At 45.8% G+C, this 18926-nt stretch overlaps 1 protein-coding gene across 1 annotated transcript in view; it reads left to right on the top strand.

Moving 5' to 3' along the window:
- The window catches only part of LOC310744055 (store-operated calcium entry regulator STIMATE-like), a gene marked incomplete at its 5' end in the record, with an annotated part of 44785 nt that overhangs the window by 6951 nt on the left and 18908 nt on the right, over positions 1–18926 (top strand). Inside the window, 3 exons of the mRNA XM_083574799.1 lie at positions 2808–2855; positions 3010–3105; positions 4979–5100. Of these exons, the coding sequence (XP_083430925.1) occupies positions 2808–2855; positions 3010–3105; positions 4979–5100 (266 nt within the window). The remainder of the gene's footprint in view (positions 1–2807; positions 2856–3009; positions 3106–4978; positions 5101–18926) is intronic.

Here is an 18926-nt window from a genome sequence, read left to right as displayed (position 1 = left end):
GCACCAACAGGGTAAAGAACAGCTTCTATCCGTGGGCTGTTAGGCTGCTGAATGAAAAGATAACAGGAGGGCAACTGACTTTTGGGTTTGGTGTGTGTGTCAGTAAACGAGGGGAATTCAGACTAAGAGAGCTGAGTGGGGGGTGCTCGAGTAATCTCACTGCATATAAGTTGTACAAGTGACAATAAAGTATTTCAAATATTTCAAATTTCCAATATCACCATGTCTGAAATAAGGATGCAGCTGTGTAGAGGTATTTCCCACATTGTGATTTCGCATAGCACACAAACACACCCATATCATGATTCGTGATATATTGCCAGGTCAAAAAGTATGTCATCAATATGACGATAAGGACTTCAAACCAGTTTTGGACAATACATTGATATATTGCCGAGCCCTACTACTTGGGTGCAACTCCATTGAAGCTAGAGGTTTGCCAAGAATAAGCATAGCTGAGACAAGTGACGAGGAGGAAGGAAGGAAGAGGTGTGTGTTGGGGGACTAAATACAGATCGCAGACATCGCAGGACCAGGGTGGACCACACCCTGAGAGAAGGAAGCCACTTTCAAAATAACTTCACCTCCTTGTGGTAAAACAGAGGGGACACTTATACATGTTTGGTGGAAAAATCAAAAGCTTCTGGAACACAGTATATGATGAGCTTAAAAAAAATTTAAGTATAACTTTATGAAAAATACAGAAGCTTTTCTACTAGGGATAACGAACACAGGTATAGCAAGAGAAGATCAGAAAATATTCCTCTATACCACAGGAGGGGCAAGGATCTAATGGCTAAAAACTGGAAAAAAGAAACTGTGCCAACAAAAAAAGGAATGGCAAGACAAACTGTTAGAGTATATTGAACTGGCTAGATTAACAGAGGCAATTAGAGATCACACTAGACAAGAGTTTCAAAAAGCATGGGGGAAATGCAGAGAATACTTCACAAAACAGTGCCCTAAAATACATACCTGGACTTGTTTCGATTAATGTCTGCAGGAGACTTTGTGGATATTTAAGTTATAATTAAAAAAATCTTAATAATTATTCATAAAGGAAACAGTTTATAAGAAGTAAATAAGGAGGCCAGATACAGGATAAAGGAAGTATTTTATTTGGTTGTTTGTATTGTTGTATGTTATGCTCATTGTATGTTATGTTCATGTTTAATGAGGGTGGATTTCTGTATTGGGGGGTGGGGGGTTTATGTTATGTTGTAAATAAAATTTCCAATAATTTTTTTTAAAAAAAATCAAAATAACTTCACCTCCCAACAACCAAGCTGTTTGCAGCAGGAATGTATTTGACCATTCATCAGAGACCAACAAAGGTTTCTGCAAGTGTTTAACTCATTTATACCCTTTATAGCTACCTCAGTCTATGTTGGCAGCTATTTCCAAACCATTCCAAGTATATCAAAGAGCAGAAGGGAGACAATTCGTTCATGTTTCCCACTGAAGGCAGAACTGGCAGCAGGTTTTAACTACAGGGAGGTCAAGCGATTTCCCCAGGGTTAACCATCTTGGGTCTTATGGTGAGCTGGAGAGGCCGTGCTGGTTTTCATTAATTCCTCCACCTGTTTTTGCCTCTGGTATGTGTCCCCCTAGAAATTAATGCAGCCCTTGGTTCTTTGGTTGTTGTTTTTTTTTTTTAAAAAAAATCTTTCCCCATGCCTCCTCTGTTCCTTGATCATCTGTATGGTGAACAACCAAAGGAACATTCAAGTTTTAAAGCTGAACAACCAGTTCAGTTTTGGACCAGAAGGAACAATAAAGGCTGTGATGGAGAGCAAATTTGTCCTTTATGGATGTGATCCTTGAGCCCAGATAGCCCTGAAGCAAACCTTGACCTGTTGCTGAATCATTGTTTACTGTCCTTCTGGTTGACACTAAGAACATAAGACCATACTGGATCAGTCCAGTGGCCCAGCATCCCTCTCTTGTGGTGGCCAACCAGACTCCCTGGTCCTGAATGAGGTAACTGTGCCTCTGAAGGACCAGGTGCCAGCCTGGGAGTCATTCTGGACTCACAGCTGTCCATGGAGGCGCAGGTCAATTCTGTGTCCAGGGCAGCTCCATCTGGTACGCAGGCTGAGACCCTACCTGCCTGCGCACTGTCTCGCAGGTGTGGTAGTGGTGCATGTTGTGGTTATCTCCCGCTTGGACTACTGCAATACGCTCTATGTGGGGCTACCTTTGAAGGTGACCCGGAAACTACAACTAATCCAGAATGCGGCAGCTAGACTGGTGACTGGGAGCAGCGCTGAGACCACATAACACTGGTTCTGAGAGATCTGCATTGGCTCCTAGTACATTTCTGAGCACGATTCAAAGTGTTGGTGCTGACCTTTAAAGCCCTAAACAGCCTCGGCCCAGTATACCTGAAGGAGCGTCTCCACCCCCATCGTTCAGCCCGGACACTGAGGTCCAGCTCCAAGAGCCTTCTGGTGGTTCCCTCATTGTGAGAAGCAAAGCTACAGGGAACCAGGCAGAGGGCCTTCTCGGTGGTGGCGCCTGCCCTGTGGAACGCCCTCCCACCAGATGTCAAAAAAATAAACAACTACCTGGCTTTTAGAAGACATCTGAAGGCAACCCTGTTTAGGGAAGCTTTTAACATGATGAATTATTGTGTTTTAATATTTTGCTGAAAGCCACCCAGAGTGCCTGGGGAAACCCAGCCAGATGGGCGGGGTATAAATAATAAATTATTATTATTACTATTATTATTATTATTATTATTATTATTCTACAGAACTGTCCCCCTGCCCTTTCTACAGCCATTAAAATGTTTGTCTTTCTTTAAGGAACCGATTTAAGGAACCGAAAGGAGAGAGGCGACCCTGGAGAATATGGCGAGATCACTTTGTTTTTCCTTTAAAAAAAATAAAAAATCGGAAAAAGATCTCTGTATTACATTATGTTGTAAGTCACTCAGAGGCTTTGTTGTGTAGCGAGCGACTTAGAAAGTTCAATATATAATAACAATGCGTTCCAAACTCTTTCAAGGTTTTACGATACGTCGAAGCAAGCCATAGGCGCCCTTTTCATCCACTTTGCCAACGTCTTCCTGTCTGACCTGACTGAAGAAGACCCCTGCTCTCTGTGAGTTTGGCTTTGCATGTGAAGGGACCTGGGTGGGCGTCAGGGGCTGGAGTCAGGCTCAGGTCAGCAATAAAGCACCCTGTCGTCTGTGAAGTTAACTCTCCAACAAAACCAAACAGCCCAGGCCTAGTGGATCACCATAGCTCTTCCCAGGAGGTCTTGCCCCAATGAGGCAGCTGCAAGGTGTTATATATGAAAAATGGTCCATCAAGACTTAAGGTCTTCTGGATCCTTAATGAAATGATCTTGAACAAGTTTGGTGAAATAGGCAAGCTTTATCAAATACGCTTGTGAGCTGGTAACCTGAGCATAGCTGTCAACTTACAGATTTGAAAATAAGGGACCAGCAGCCTCAAAAATAAGGGATCAGCAGCCAAAATAAGGGATTTTCCCAGCACAGGTATGTTCAACTCTGAGCCCCTCCGAGCCATAGGCAGAAAGCCCAGCCAGCAGCCAAATGAAGCCTCAAGTGGTGGTTCCCACAGCACAGCAACCCGGCAAAGGGGATGCAGCAAGGGAAACCACTGTCACCTCTCCGCTGGGAAGCGCTGAGCAAAGGCGAGTCCCCAGGCAACGCGGCCAATTTGATCGGCACAAGGCATGCAAGCTCCACCCCCCAGTCGTTCTTAGACTCCTTATTGGGTGAGCAACGCAGCCAAGCAACACAGTTGGAGCCTCTCTCCTCCCTGGCCGGCAGGGAGGGAGGGAGAGGAGCTGCTTCCTTTGAAACCCGGGAAATTTAAGGGACATCATCAATAAGGGACAGCAGCGGGACACAGCGCTGGGATAAGGGACTTTCCCACCAAATAAGGGACGGTTGACAGCTATGAACCTGCGTACAGAACAGGCACACCGAGATACAGAAACCACAGCATGTCGTTTGTTTTTTTAACATAATATCCTCCCATTTTGCCTGCTAATCATTGTACAAATATGGTCACGAGCCCCCTTAGATAATTTTATTGATCCATCAGCAGAATATCTTTATCGCAGGGTGGTCTTCATCACCTACTCGCTGACCACAAGCTGCTCTACTTTTGTGCTTTAACCATTGTCTGTCCCTAATACAAGTTCAAGCCAGTTTCTTATCTGATAAAGACAGGTATTAATAAGGATTTGTTTTAAGTTTTTCATGTATGCTAAAACTCAAGTCTAAGTTTTTTTAAAAAATTGTTTAATCGCATCAGTTAACAAGCATGGATACATATGCTATAATGTTATTGTTTTAGTTAAATAAATTGTTTAAATTTAAATTGTTATTGTTATTTTTCTCCTTCCAATAAAGTATAGCAGAAAAGTTGTCCAAATATAAACAGTTAACTTATTAAACTTCACAATAATTTCATAATTTGTTTATATACCTGGTGTTAGCCGCCCTGAGCCCAGTCTTGGCTGGGGAGGGCGGGGTATAAATAAAATTATTATTATTATTATTATTATTATTATTATTATTATCTGTGTATTTCTAACAGTATAACCAAATCAGTAATTTTTAATATAATTGTAAAAACTACTCTGAAAATCTATTATTCCCAAAATTGAAACCTTCATTCGGTTGTCAATATTAATATGATACCAGCAAGAATGAGTCTTTCTGTAAAAATAAATAAAATGATTTAAATCAAGTCTTACTGACGAATAATTTAAATCCTGATTTAAATCAACTTGATTTAAATAAAATCCACCCTGATTAAAGCCTTGGGCAGAAACGAAGGTGGGAGTTTTGAGTGCGTTCTGGAGTGTTCACGTGGGTTTTTATTTTATTTTATTTATGTATTTACCTATACCCCACTTTCCCCCCTCAATGGGACTCAAGGCAGCTTTCAGATAAAAATAAGAACTGCTAAAAAACAGTTGTATTTTTTTATTACAGCTACCTGATGAATTTCATCCTGGACGCCACTTTGGGGATGCTGTTAATTTGGTTCGGCGTTAAAATGGTGTCCTGGGTTGTGGAGGGTCGGAAATGCATGCATCTTGTCTTCGGGGAGTATGGTAAGTCGAGACCAATCTACTTCAGATGGTTGGCGGTTCGAATCCGCACAATGGGGTGAGCTCCCGTTGCTCTGTCCCAGCTCCTGCCAACTTAGCAGTTTGAAAGCACGCCAGTGCAAGTAGATAAATAGGTACCATTGTGGCGAGAAGGTAAACAGCGTTTCCATGCGATCTGCTTACCAGCACAGTGTCCCATTGCACCAGAAGCGGTTTAGTCATGCTGGCCACATGACCCGGAAAGCTGCCTGTGGACAAACGCCGGCTCCCTCAGCCTGAAAGTGAGATGAGCGCCACAACCCCAGAGTCGCCTTTGACTGGACTTAACCATCCAGGGAGCCTTTACCTTGACCTTGACCTTGGGCTATTCACACTTCTCCGAAGTCTCTCAGCCGTACTCACCTCACGGAGTGTTTGTTGTGGGGGAGGAAGGGAAAGGAGATTGTTAGCCACTTTGAGACTCCTTAGGGTAGTGATAAAGCAAGATATCAAATCCAAACTCCTCCTCCTCTTCTTCTTCTTCTTCTTCACCTTTACTTGTTTTTACCCAACAACAAGGGACATGTGCACAAGTGAAGTTGTCACCCTGCCCAGAATTATGTGGCAAGATTCAGAGAAGCCGCTTTCATAGAATCGTTGAGTTGGAAGGGGTACCACGAGGATCATCTAGTCCAACCCCCTGCGAAAGACACACCCTTAAAATTACAAAACACCGCTTAATTTTGGTCTGTTCCGAAATTGTCTTTTTTTTGTGGCAGCTTGTTCTTTCAGTTCCACTGGGTGGCAGCAGTTCCTACCAAATGCGAAATCTGACTTCACGGACAGCTCTTAAACCTCACTTTGCCTGATGTGAGATGTCCTGATACTTAAAGAGCAGCCCGCCCACCCACCCACCCACCCCCCAGTTTAATTTTCGTTTTATAACATATATACCACAGGGAGAGCAATTATAACAGGCAAAAATTAAAAGATCAAAACAACACCACAAAACAGGCATGCAGAATGAGTACAATTGCACAGGGGTTAAAGTAAAAGTCCAAGTAAAGACTATCAGTGTTATCATGTTGTAAGTTAGTTGGATGTTAGTAGGGGAGCTGGCACTGGTCTTATTGGCTAAATGGGACAGGCCAGAAAATAGCTTATCTCCTGAGTTAATGCCAATAAAACTCAGAGATGTGAGGAGTTAGAAGTCAATTGTTTATTGCAAAGCAATAGGTTACAGTCAGATCCTTCCGCAAAACTGCAACCCCGCCCGGAGGTCCCGGCAGTGGTATTTAAAAAATTTCAAGCAAAGCATTTCAATTTCCACCAATCATATACATCATTACCCCATTTCATGTTTAATACGCATGCGCAATAAGCACTGGTAATCTCTGCTGATTCAGTTCTGATTCTCACCGTGTTCTGTTACATTGTGTTAGTGTTCATGTTGGGAACCTGTGCTACGTGTAGCCATTTGCACCATGTAGCAACTTATGTTCTAGCTTTTAGCTGTGTCTTTGTGATTCACATATTAGCTGTATTTCTGCCCCAATTTGGGGAGGGGGCAACTTGCAAAATCATCAGTGTCATAAAGCAACAGGTTACCATAACTTCCCTATTAGAAGCGCACTCAAGCATTTCCAGGTGTATACATTATCACATTTATTGTGGCTCTGTGGGCCACTGCCCCAGTCAGATTATAAAGTATCATTGAGATTTCCCAGGCTTGTGAGAAGAGTTGTCTTGAAAATGGTGGCTCTGTTGTATGTGTCGTAAAAACAAACAAACCCAAATCATAAAAAGTGTCTGGAGGTTCTGTTGTTGTTGTTTAGTCGTTTAGTCACGTCCGACTCTTCGTGACCCCCTGAACCAGAGCACGGCAGGCACTCCTGTCTTCCACTGCCTCCCGCAGTTTGGTCAGACTCATGTTTGTAGCTTCGAGAACACTGTCCAACCATCTCGTCCTCTGTCGTCCCCTTCTCCTTGTGCCCTCCATCTTTCCCAACATCAGGGTCTTTTCCAGGGAGTCTTCTCTTCTCATGAGGTGGCCAAAGTCTTGGAGCCTCAGCTTCAGGATCTGTCCTTCCAGTGAGCACTCGGGGCTGATTTCCTTAAGAATGGATAGGTTTGATCTTCTTGCAGTCCATGGGACTCTCAAGAGTCTCCTCCAGCACCAGAATTCAAAATCTGAAGGTTCTAGTTCTTTCCAAAACCATCCTTGCCGAAATATCACATGGCAGTGAACTCAAAACATTTCCATTTTCTACCATTGCCCTGCATTGCCTTCCCCCCGTTCTACATGAAACATCAACTATCACTCGCCTCAGGCAACTTAGCAAAAGCATCTCTTTCTGCCCAGGCTTTCCCTGATTTGTGGCATTCTTTCTGAATTCCTGTTTTTTTTATCTGTGCTACGGCCGGGAGATATAGCAATATATCATCTGAAACCGGTTTGAAGGCCATATAGTGATATCGACAATATGTCGCAATATGTCGCGAATCATGACATGTGTTTGTGTGCTGTGCAAAAATCACAATGTGGGAAAAACCGTGAAGCCATCCAATCAAGGCCAGATTTAGGTTTGATGAGGCCCTAAGCTACTGAAGGTATTGCTGTCCTTTGTCAACAACAAATTGTCACTGTTTTTTGTGCTGAATATATGCTATCTGGTCATTTGTGGACCTAATAGGGACGCGGGTGGGGCTGTGGGTTAAACCACAGAGCCTAGGACTTGCCGATCAGAAGGTCGGCGGTTCGAATCCCCGCAACGGGGTGAGCTCCCGTTGCTCTGTCCCAGCTCCTGCTCACCTAGCAGTTCGAAAGCACGTCAAAGTGCAAGTAGATAAATAGGTACCGCTCTGGTGGGAAGGTAAACGGCGTTTCCCTGTGCTGCTCTGGTTTGCCAGAAGCAGCTTAATCATGCTGGCCACATGACCCGGAAGCTGTAAGCCGGCTCCCTCAGCCAAGAAAGCGAGATGAGCGCCGCAACCCCAGAGTCGGCCACGACTGGACCTAATGGTCAGGGGTCCCTTTACCTTTAATAGGTATCTAAAGCCATTTGCACATGTTGCCGTGCAGCCAGTCCATGCAGAATGTAGGCACCCTATATATAGAAATGAACAAACCAGTAATATTTTAGGGAGCAGGCTAGCAGGCGGGGCCCATTACGTAAGTCATAGGAGCCTACACAACACAAAACACTGTTGCTGTATGTAGGTTTTATTTTATTTGTTTTTTATCTTATATTTTGGAAATGTACATCCAAGTGTTTTTTTCCTTTTTCCTTTAATTTTTTTTTGGGGCCCCCAAGAGAGTGGGGCCCTAGCTATAGCTTGTGTATCTTATACGTAAATCCAGCACAGCACCCAATGGTTCTACATTGCTCCATCCTTATTTCAGACATCTCGTTACATCAGCATGTTTCGTTGTTGACATATTGCAGTGTTGAAAGCCAGATACTGCCCAGCCCTAATCAGTGTTTTTAATACTGCTTTTGCTGTTTACGCTGTACAGTGATACCTCGGGTTAAGTACTTAATTCGTTCCGGAGGTCCGTACTTAACCTGAAACTGTTCTTAACCGGAAGCACCATATTAGCTAATGGGGCCTCCTGCTGTTGCCATGCCGCCGGAGCACGATTTCTGTTCTTATCCTGAAGCAAAGTTCTTAACCCGAAGCACTATTTCTGGGTTAGCGGAGTATGTAACCTGAAGCGTATGTAACCTCAAGCGTATGTAACCCGAGGTACCACTGTACCTTGGTTTTTATAACGCTGCTTTTATGCTCTGTTTTTGTATACATAGGTGGTTTAAAAAGATCAAGCAGTTTTGAAATGCTTTTTTTAAAAAAGTGTGCACTAAAAACAAAATTAATCCAAGCACCTAGCCCCTAAGATTGCAAAGACAGGGTGGGCTTGTTGAAAACGTGTGAGACTGCGCCTGGTTAAAATCTCAGGAACTATAAGATGAAGCTGAGAGCAAAACATTGGCTAGGACAAATAAGGGTTTCCAATCCCTCTTGAAACTTAAAAATATTTAGTTATTTGCCTTCTTTTCCAGGCAAAGCCAGTACAGCTGCCTGGGGTGGGGGTGGGAGGGAGGGAGCTATAGTTTAGAGGGCGCCCGGTTGACTTAAGACTGTTCAAGCATCTTCCGTGATCAGGTTTGTGTGTGGGCTGTGGGAAACATGAGTCTTTTGTTTCGGTTGCTGGATTTTGAACCAAAGGCCTGTGTGTGTGTGTGTGTGTGTGTGTGTGTGTGTGTGTGTTGATTCTGGCCTGTTGTCATGGCGGCGTTCAAACATTTCCATCACAATTCCTATTCCCCCCAAGAGCAGCCAAAACGAGTTCTTAACCATTTTTGTTTGGTTTCAAAAAGAAATCATTCTTCCTTCCCATCTTCTTCTCTCCCCACCCCTACCCTCCATGGAGATTTTTGAAGCGTGAGCAATCAAGATAGGGAAACACCTGCCTCCTTTTAAAAACCCAGCGTCGCGAATTTGCTGGCAGGCAAACCTGTTTGCAGACCTTCGGAGGCTGATGGGGACACATATCTCTGTGTGGGACCATTAAAAGGTTTTTTTCCAGGCAAGGCAGGGCCTCCTTGGTGGTGGTTTTCTGCTTGTTGAATGTCCTCCCTGGTGAGGTGCATGTCCTCCTCCCCCCCCCCCTTATTAACATTGAGGAGAAATTAAAAATATTCCTGCTCACCCTGATATTGGTTGCTAAACGGTGCTGTGTGTTGTTCAGCTGAGTTTTACTTCGATGCTGAAGATTATAGAATTGTTGAGTCCCAAGGGACCCCGTGGGTCATCTAGTCCAACCCCCTGAAATGCAGGAATCTTTCACCCAACATGGGGTTCGAACCCACAACCCTGAAATTAAGAGTCTTATGCTCTTTGGTCCCAGGCTCAACCCCCAGTCATCTGAACCCCACTCCCTCCCCATCTCGGCACCTAGCCAACTTCACAGGGCTGTTGTGGAATTAAATTGGAAGAGAGAAACATGTACGCTGCCAAGTGTTGAATCAAGCCCATCAATCAGAGGAATTTGGCACTCTCCAGGTGCCCGGCTTTGATTCCTTGACCTCCCCGTCAGCGACTCCCGGCAGGACAAGGCGAGGTATTTATCGGCCGATTCTCCTCAAACGTGAGAAGAACACAACCACTCCTCCTCCCTCACTCCCTGCCATCCCCAGGGAGGGGAAAGAGACAGACAGAAATGTATTTACATGCCTTTATTTCTGTCTTTCCTCAGTGCAGAGAACAACATGTCTGCACTCTCTGATTCCCAGCTGCAGAGAGAGAATAACTCCACCCATGTACTTCCAGTACAGGGTCATGTGACACTCTGAGCTAACATCCGGTGCTCAGAGCACATAATAGACTGTCCCTGGTTCCCACGGTACAGTCCCATAACATAAACATCCTGTTTGGCTTTCCAGCCATCTGGAGCACTCAGCAGCATTGCTCCTTTTTCGTAACAACCTCCCCCAAAAGAATCAATGCATGTTGCGGCAGGCATAGCGTGATCCAGAGAAGAAAACAAACAGTTGTTATACACATAACACTCCCCTGTTGTTTCAGTTCCACCCTTGGAACTCCCCGCCACTGGTTTCCCCAGTGTACCTCTCTGGTTGTCTGGCTTCCAAGGAATGAGTGCATCTGCATTACCTTGGCTAGCAACTCTCTGTTGTGTCTTTGTCTCTGACTTAGACACAGCTCCAACCTGTCCTCGGTTGTTTACAACAGCAACACATGCAACAGCTAAATTAGCATACTCTTCTGAGTACCTTTTGGGTGGTTCACCCTTTGTGACTCTCTCAGACCTGCGTATGAGGTGCTGATCCTCTCTGCTCACTGGTTCTGTCTCAGGACTCTTAGGAGAACCAGTTCCAACAGCAAACAGTGGCTCATCCTTCACCTGTGAAGGTCTATCCATTGTGTGAGATTTCCTCTCAATGACTGTGACAACTGAGCTCTCTGAGCTATCACTGTCACTCTCAGTACCACTGTACTCTCTGAAATCATCATCATCATCTGAATCGTCCTCTGTGGGAAATGTGTGTGCTATCACTCTCTCCTGTTCAGGAGCACTCTCTAGAAATTTTGTGAGAATCACCTGACCAGATTCAGACAAAATTACTCTGTAGAGACCCTTTTCATATCCCACAAAAATGCCTCTGGCATTCTTTACTCCACCTGGAGCTTCTGTCCTCACATGAGACCCAAAAACCTTGAAATGGGCAACAGAAGGTTTTCTCCGGAACAGTTTCTCAAAAGGAGAACTTCCCAACTCTTTTGAAACCTTTCTCACCCACGCATGACAAAACGACATGAGTGACTCCGCCCAGAACTCATGTGGCAGATGTGAACTAAACAATTGCGCATTCATTCCCTTTTGCAATTCTCTGTTCACCCGTACACAGACACCCCTGTTCCACGCTTCCGCTGAAACAGCAATCTTGTGTCTGATCCCCTTCTTCTGCAGGAACCTCTGGAAATCCTGTAAAAGAAAAATCTGCTTCTCATCTGTCAGAAGACAATCAATGTTAGCATCATGCATGTCTTTAACCTTGTCACAAAACTCTTGAAACCTTTCCAAGGCTTCCTGTGGTTTCTTTAACACATAAACCCAGACAAAGTTAGAGAAATGATCCACACACACAAGATAAAATCTTGCATTGCCTCTAGATGGTTCTAGAGGACTAATCACATCAGCATACACCCGCTGAAATGCTCTGTCGACCCTGGCCACCTTCTTGGCGCTCGTTTTGGTCACACCTGCAAGAGAAATCATGTTAGACTCAGAATTACATTCCATGTAATCACTTTGGTCAAAGTCCAACAAATACAGTCCACCTTTCTGTCTGGCAGAAAGATATAACTCTCCATCTTTGAAGATCTCGCAGCTCTTATCATCATAGGACAGTCTCAGTCCTTTCTTTGCAATCTGCGAAACACTCAGCAGATTGAACTTCAATTCAGGAACCAAGTAAACATTGTGTATTGTCAAGTTCAGACTCTTAAGATACACAGATCCAACCCCAGTCGCCTCCAGCTTCTGACCGTTGGCTTGTTCCACAGCGAAGCTTTGCTTCTTAAACGTCGAAAAGAGTCCTCTGTGCGGGGACATATGAAAATTACATCCAGTGTCAATTATAAACGCGTTCCCAACATCTGGCGTGGTTCCTTTCGCCATCAGGGCCTTTGCAGGTTTCACCGAAGACTTGGTACGACCTTTGCCTGCTGCCTCAGGCTTTGCTGAGCGGCCCTTCGCTCCTTTCGGCTGGCGTGGCTTCTTGCAGTTCCGCTGAAGATGCCCAGTCTGTCCGCAATTGTAGCATCGGACAGCGTTCAAAGCTACAGCATCCTCTCCAGTAGCTTCATCAGTGGGGGAATTAGAACTCCGTTCTTCCCTCCCCCTGTCCTTGGCATCCATTTTGAATCCAAGCCTCAGCTCTCCACTCTCGAGCTAGTTAAAATCCAAAAGCTCCTTTGAGCTGTTTTTCTGCCTCTCAGGCAGGCAATCTCCAAGCTGTCTGAAAGTCAAAACAACTTTCGCTTTCCCGGCTCTGACTGAGCCAGCCCCAGGTGTCAGTAGTTTTCCACTGCCCTGACTGTCGTTGCTTAGCAACCTTCCCCGGGACAGGAATCCTTATCTAACCACAGGAATTTCTGGTATGCAAGCCTTTCTTTCAGAGCTTGTTTTTCCAAACGCAGCTCTCTCGTGAACCAGAGAATAAATCAATCTGCATTCACACTTTTAGCCCGATATTCAGCATACCTTTTTGGGGCTCCGTTGCTTGGAAAACACCCCCTCTTGGGGCCAGCCGTCTGTTCAGCTTCTGGCTGCAATTGCAGACGTTATCTTCTTTCCTTGGTGCAGAGGATGGCACACGATCCATCAACCTCTCACCTCTCATGCTGATTCCCATGGATCAGATAACCAGCAGCTTCTGCTACCATATGTTGAATCAAGCCCATCAATCAGAGGAATTTGGCACTCTCCAGGTGCCCGGCTTTGATTCCTTGACCTCCCCGTCAGCGACTCCCGGCAGGACAAGGCGAGGTATTTATCGGCCGATTCTCCTCAAACGTGAGAAGAACACAACCACTCCTCCTCCCTCACTCCCTGCCATCCCCAGGGAGGGGAAAGAGACAGACAGAAATGTATTTACATGCCTTTATTTCTGTCTTTCCTCAGTGCAGAGAACAACATGTCTGCACTCTCTGATTCCCAGCTGCAGAGAGAGAATAACTCCACCCATGTACTTCCAGTACAGGGTCATGTGACACTCTGAGCTAACATCCGGTGCTCAGAGCACATAATAGACTGTCCCTGGTTCCCACGGTACAGTCCCATAACATAAACATCCTGTTTGGCTTTCCAGCCATCTGGAGCACTCAGCAGCATTGCTCCTTTTCGTAACACCAAGATCTCTCAGGGCGGGGTGTCACAGCCCGGTTCATGGGCGATTGAAGTCCGGGCTGGGGACGTCGGGACAGGGGTCAAGATGGCGGGGTGGGAGCAGGAACGGGGGTCCAGAAGCCAGGAGTCAGAAAGCCAAGAGTCCAAGGGTCAGAGAGCCAGGAGTCATGAAGTCAAGGGTCCAAGGATCAAGAAGCAAGGAGTCATGAAGTCAGGGGTCTGAAGATCAAGAAGCAAGGAGTCACGAAGTCAGGGTTCCGAGGATCAAGAAGCAAGGAGTCACGAAGTCAGGGGTCTGAAGATCAAGGAACAAGGAGTCACGAAGTCAGGGTTCCGAGGATCAAGCAGCAGGGAGTCACGAAGTCAGGGGTCTGAGGATCAAGCAGCAGGGAGTCAAACACAGCAAGGCAGGAAGCGTGTTGCTGTGGCAAAAAGCCGAAGGGAAATGCTGACCTTATATCCCTTCCCAGCTCTTGCCACCAGGTGCTGTGAGTTACCACTCGGCCTCATCTGTGCCTCTTCAGAACAAACTTAGGAAGGCCCCAGTCCTGCAAAGTCCTAATGGTCACAGGGCCTGGCTCCAGCACACACACCTGACACTAAGGGTGGGGGGAGAGAAAGGTGAGATCTAAGCATATTAAAAAATATAAAAATTACTGGGATTGAACTATCTGAACCATGGCAAACTAAGGCCTGGGGGCCGGATCTGGCCCAATCGCCTTCTCAATCTGGCCCGCAGACGGTCCGGGAATCAGCGTGTTTTTACATGAGTAGAATGTGTCCTTTTATTTAAAATGCCTCTCTGGGTTATTTGTGGGGCATAGGAATTCATTCATTTAATTTTTTCAAAATATAGTCTGGCCCCCCCACATGGTCTGAGGGACGGTGGACCGGCCCCCTGCTGAAAAAGTTTGCTGACCCTCAATCTGGACTGTTGTCTTGATTTCAAGTGCTTCTGGGGAAAACCAGCAACCATCTGTCATGGATGCTTTAGCTGTGATACCTGCATTGCTGCGGGTTGGACTAGATGACCCTCGGGTCCCTTCAGACTCTATGGTTCTGTGAAGCGCTCTCTGTCCAGCTAAAGCATCGTGGGCAAATGGCCTGCCTGTTCAATTCTGTTGCCTGTACCGCGTGACGCAAGGGCATCATTCATCTTCAATGCACGGACTCCTTTGCCAAGATGTCAAGCAAAGCTCTCCCCTTTAAATGCAAGTGACCTTTCAATATTGGCTTTTGTGCTTTGTGCAGAGGAGTAACTGTTCTCTGGGCTTTTTTCCAGCCTTTGCTGTCTTTAATAGCTGCTCGTGCGTCTTCCGATTTGTATGTGAGTTTGCACAGTTTCACACAAAGACTCAGTAAATCAGGCAGGCTAATGTCTTGGGGCTGCTGCCTGCTCAGGGCCTTGGAATTGCGGTGGATTAAAAATAATCCCAGGGTGCAGCTCATAGCAAAAGCAGCAACGCTCCCTTACAAGGCAGTCAAATTCCACCATCTCCCGGGAAGAGCGTGTGCACCCTGGAGGGGAAGTTTTGGTGCTAGAGGGCAGTGGAGAAACCAGCTAGGAAAGATGGAAGCTGATATCTGGGAGCTGTCTTTGCTGCAGACAGTGATGGCAATAGGTGCTCAATGGGACTGGTGCTGTGGAGGGTAGGAAGACCACCAGCAGGGGGCGCTGGAGCCAGCGACAGGCAGAGCCGTCTGCCGGAAAGGACCATAGCTCAGTGGCAGAGCATCTGCTTTGCATGCGCAAGGTCCTGGGTTCAAGTCCTGCCACTTTCAGGTGGGGCTAGGAATTGCCTTTGTGAAGAGTTGCCCCACTGCCAGTCAGTGAAGGTGATTCTGAGCTAGATGTGGTCGGACTTCATATAAGGCCATTTCCGGTGTTAAAACCCTCCTGACTGGTCGTAAGTAAGACGACAGGAAGGTGGGAGCTGGCTGAGAGCAGTCTAAGGCTGGTGGGGTGCAGTGTTTAGGGAAGCTTTTAATGTTTGATGCATTATTGTATTTTAATACAGTGGTACCTCTGGATGCGAACGGGATACGTTCCGGAGCCCCGTTCGCATCCTGAAGCGAACGCAACCCGCACCTGCATGTCTGTGCGTGTGCAGGTTGCGATTCGCCACTTCTGCACATGACGTCATTTTGAGCATCTGCGCATGCACAAGCAGTGAAACCCGGAAGTAACGCAACTTCAACCTGAGGTACGACTGTATTTTGTTGGCAGCCGCCCAGAGTGGCTGGGGAGGCCCAGCCAGATGGGTGGGGTATAAATAAAATTATTATTATTATTATTATTATTATTATTATTATTATTATTATTATTATGTGCCCAGTTTGCCCTAATGAGTAATCTGTCACTGGTTGCCCCGACCCAGCAGGCTCCTCTTATGTCATTACTTATTGAATTGTAGAGTCTGAAGGGACCCCAAGGGTCATCTAGTCCAACCCCCTGCAATGCAGGGGAATTTCAGCTAAAGCATCCATGACAGACGGCCACCCAACCTCTGCTTAAAAACCTCCAAGGAAGGAGAGCCCACAGCCTCGTGAGGGAGACTATTCCACTGTTTTGTATTTTGCATAAATACACCTTTAACGGCTCAAAGTGTTTCGCTCACGTTATCCCAGAAACCCTCCGCTTGCTGCCATCTCAGTAAAAGTTGTGCCAAGGTTTGGTGCGGACACGGCCATTGGTAGTGGAGCGTCCTGCTTCTTCTCTGCCCGGCCCCTTGGCACTGAACAACAGAGATGAACTAGGAAGATGGTCCAGTGACTTTCCCATCACTTCTCTTACAGATGCCATTGGATTTCGCTTTTCCAAAGTCTAAAAGCAGCAGCCTTTGTTTCTTAGGCAGGCCTGCGTGCTAAACAAACCCTTTTCCTGCCTTTCCTCTGTCTCCTCCCTCTTTCCACTTGATGCATGTGCAGCCTTTGGGGAAAGATGATATTTTGGGGGCTGGCTCGGACTCTTGACTTTGAAAAACATGCGGTTTCGTCTCAGCTTCTTTTTCAGACTCTGCCAGAAACGGTCTGCTTCCTCGCAGCATAACTCAAGGAACGCAATGGGCTGCATTCTTACACGGACCAGCCATTCCAGTTTCAAGCAGCGCTCAGTGTATTTAAATAATAATAATAATAATAAGAGTGTAAGATATCTATAGAATACAGACAGCTGTGCTTGGAAATGAGTTGCTGAATCAGTTTCTCCTCCTGTTAAGTGCAGAAGAAACTACGGAGCAGTTTGCTGATTAACCTGGCTAAAACTCATATGGTTTGCTGTCTAGGGGCCGATAACTCTGTTCGTCTTTCTCATTATTTTCCAAATTTGTCATTGCTAATGCACGCTTTTGTTCCTGAGAGGGGGGGCTTGGGCAAGTGAATCTTGAGCGAAGCCCCCAATAGGCCCTTGGCTGCATTTTTACTGGCAGGTCAAAATGTTTTCAGTTACTAATTTCCAGAGGGGAAGCTGTGATCGCCTGCTACAGCAGAAGCGGATAAATAATAATGCAGTAACCTTGTGGCAGGGACGTGGGTGGCGCTGTGGGTTAAACCACAGAGCCTAGGACTTGCTGATCAGAAGGTTGGCGGTTCGAATCCCTGCGACGGGGTGAGCTCCTGTTGCTCGGTCCCTGCTCCAACCTAGCAGTTCGAAAGCACGTCAAAGTGCAAGTAGATAAATAGGTACCGCTCCAGTGGGAAGGTAACCGGCATTTCCGTGCACTGCTCTGATTCGCCAGAAGCGGCTTAGTCATGCTGGCCACATGACCCGGAAGCTGAATGCCGGCTCCCTCGGCCAATAAAGCGAGATGAGTGCCGCAACCCCAGAGTCGGCCATGACTGGACCTAATGGTCAGGGGTCCCTTTACCTTTACCTAACCTTGTGGTGCTTTAAAGGCAGCAAGTTCATTGGGGGCAGTAGTTCCTAAACTGTGGCCTGTGAGCGTCATCCAGGTTTCCTGCAGTGTGTCTGGAAAAATATACAGTAATTAAAAATCATGCATTGTCTAGCATGGCACATTACAGTTGCTACAGTGAGCGGAAGAATTATGAAGGGGTCCGCCAAGACCCTCAGCAATTTTCAAGTGGTCCATGGGGGAACCATAGTATTAGGGTATGTGCTCTGAAGAACTCTAGTTTCCTTACACTTGTGGCATAATAAACTGGTTGGTCATTTAAGGTGAATTTTAGTTGCTCCATCATCTTGAATAACAAAACAGTTATCAATAGCAATTTTTCTTGCAGGTCTTACCGCTTTCTGCTTTCGTTGTTGTATCTGTTTTAAGGTACGTGGGTTGGTTGGGTTTTTAAGCCTTTTGTGCATGCTCCTTTTTAGGCATTGCATTTGGAAAAGGAGCCAAGAAAAGGTGCAAGTGATTCATAACTTGTGGGTGGTTTTTGCCTATTTAGTGTGCCATATATTGCATAGGAACCTGGAATGTAAGAACCATGAACCTGGGTAAGTTGGATGTGGTCAAAAATGAGATGGCAAGAATAAATATTGACACCCTGGGCATCAGTGAACTAAAATGGACAGGAATGGGTGAATTCAGTTCGGATGACCACCATATCTACTACTGTGGGCAAGAAACCCGCAAAAGAAATGGAGTGGCCCTCATAGTCAACAAAAGAGTGGCGAAAGCTGTACTGGGAAGCAATCTCAAAAATGATAGAATGATCTCAATACGAATCCAAGGCAGACCTTTTAACATCACAGTAATCCAAGTTTATGCACCAACCACTGGTGCAGAAGAAACTGAAATTGACCAATTCTATGAAGACTTACAACACCTTATAGAAGTGACACCAAAGAAGGATGTTTTTCTCATTATAGGGGATTGGAATGCTAAAGTAGGGAATCAAGAGATAAAAGGAACAACTGGCAAGTTTGGCCTTGGAGATCAAAATGAAGCAGGGCAAAGGCTAATAGAGTTCTGTCAAGAGAACAAGCTGGTCATCACAAACACGCTTTTCCAACAACACAAGAGACGACTCTACACGTGGACATCACCAGATGGGCAGCATCGAAATCAGATTGATTATATTCCCTGCAGCCAAAGATGGAGAAGCTCTATACAGTCAGCAAAAACAAGACCTGGAGCTGACTGTGGCTCAGATCATCAGCTTCTTATAGCAAAATTCAAGCTTAAACTGAAAAAAGTAGGAAAGACCAATGGGCCAGTAAGATACAATCTAAATCAAATCCCTTATGAATACACAGTGGAAGCGAGGAACAGGTTTAAGGATTTAGATTTGGTGGACAGAGTGCCTGAAGAACTATGGATGGAGGCTCGCAACATTATACAGGAGGCAGCAACAAAAACCTGATGTTGGGAAAGATGGAGGGCACAAGGAGAAGGGGACGACAGAGGACGAGATGGTTGGATAGTGTTCTCGAAGCTACCAACATGAGTTTGACCAA

This window comes from Podarcis filfolensis (genome assembly GCF_964270895.1).
Source record: "Podarcis filfolensis genome assembly, chromosome: 10".
Lineage (NCBI taxonomy): Eukaryota > Metazoa > Chordata > Lepidosauria > Squamata > Lacertidae > Podarcis > Podarcis filfolensis.
The sequence above is the reverse complement of the archived record's forward strand: the minus strand, read 5'-3'. Positions and strand labels throughout refer to the sequence as shown.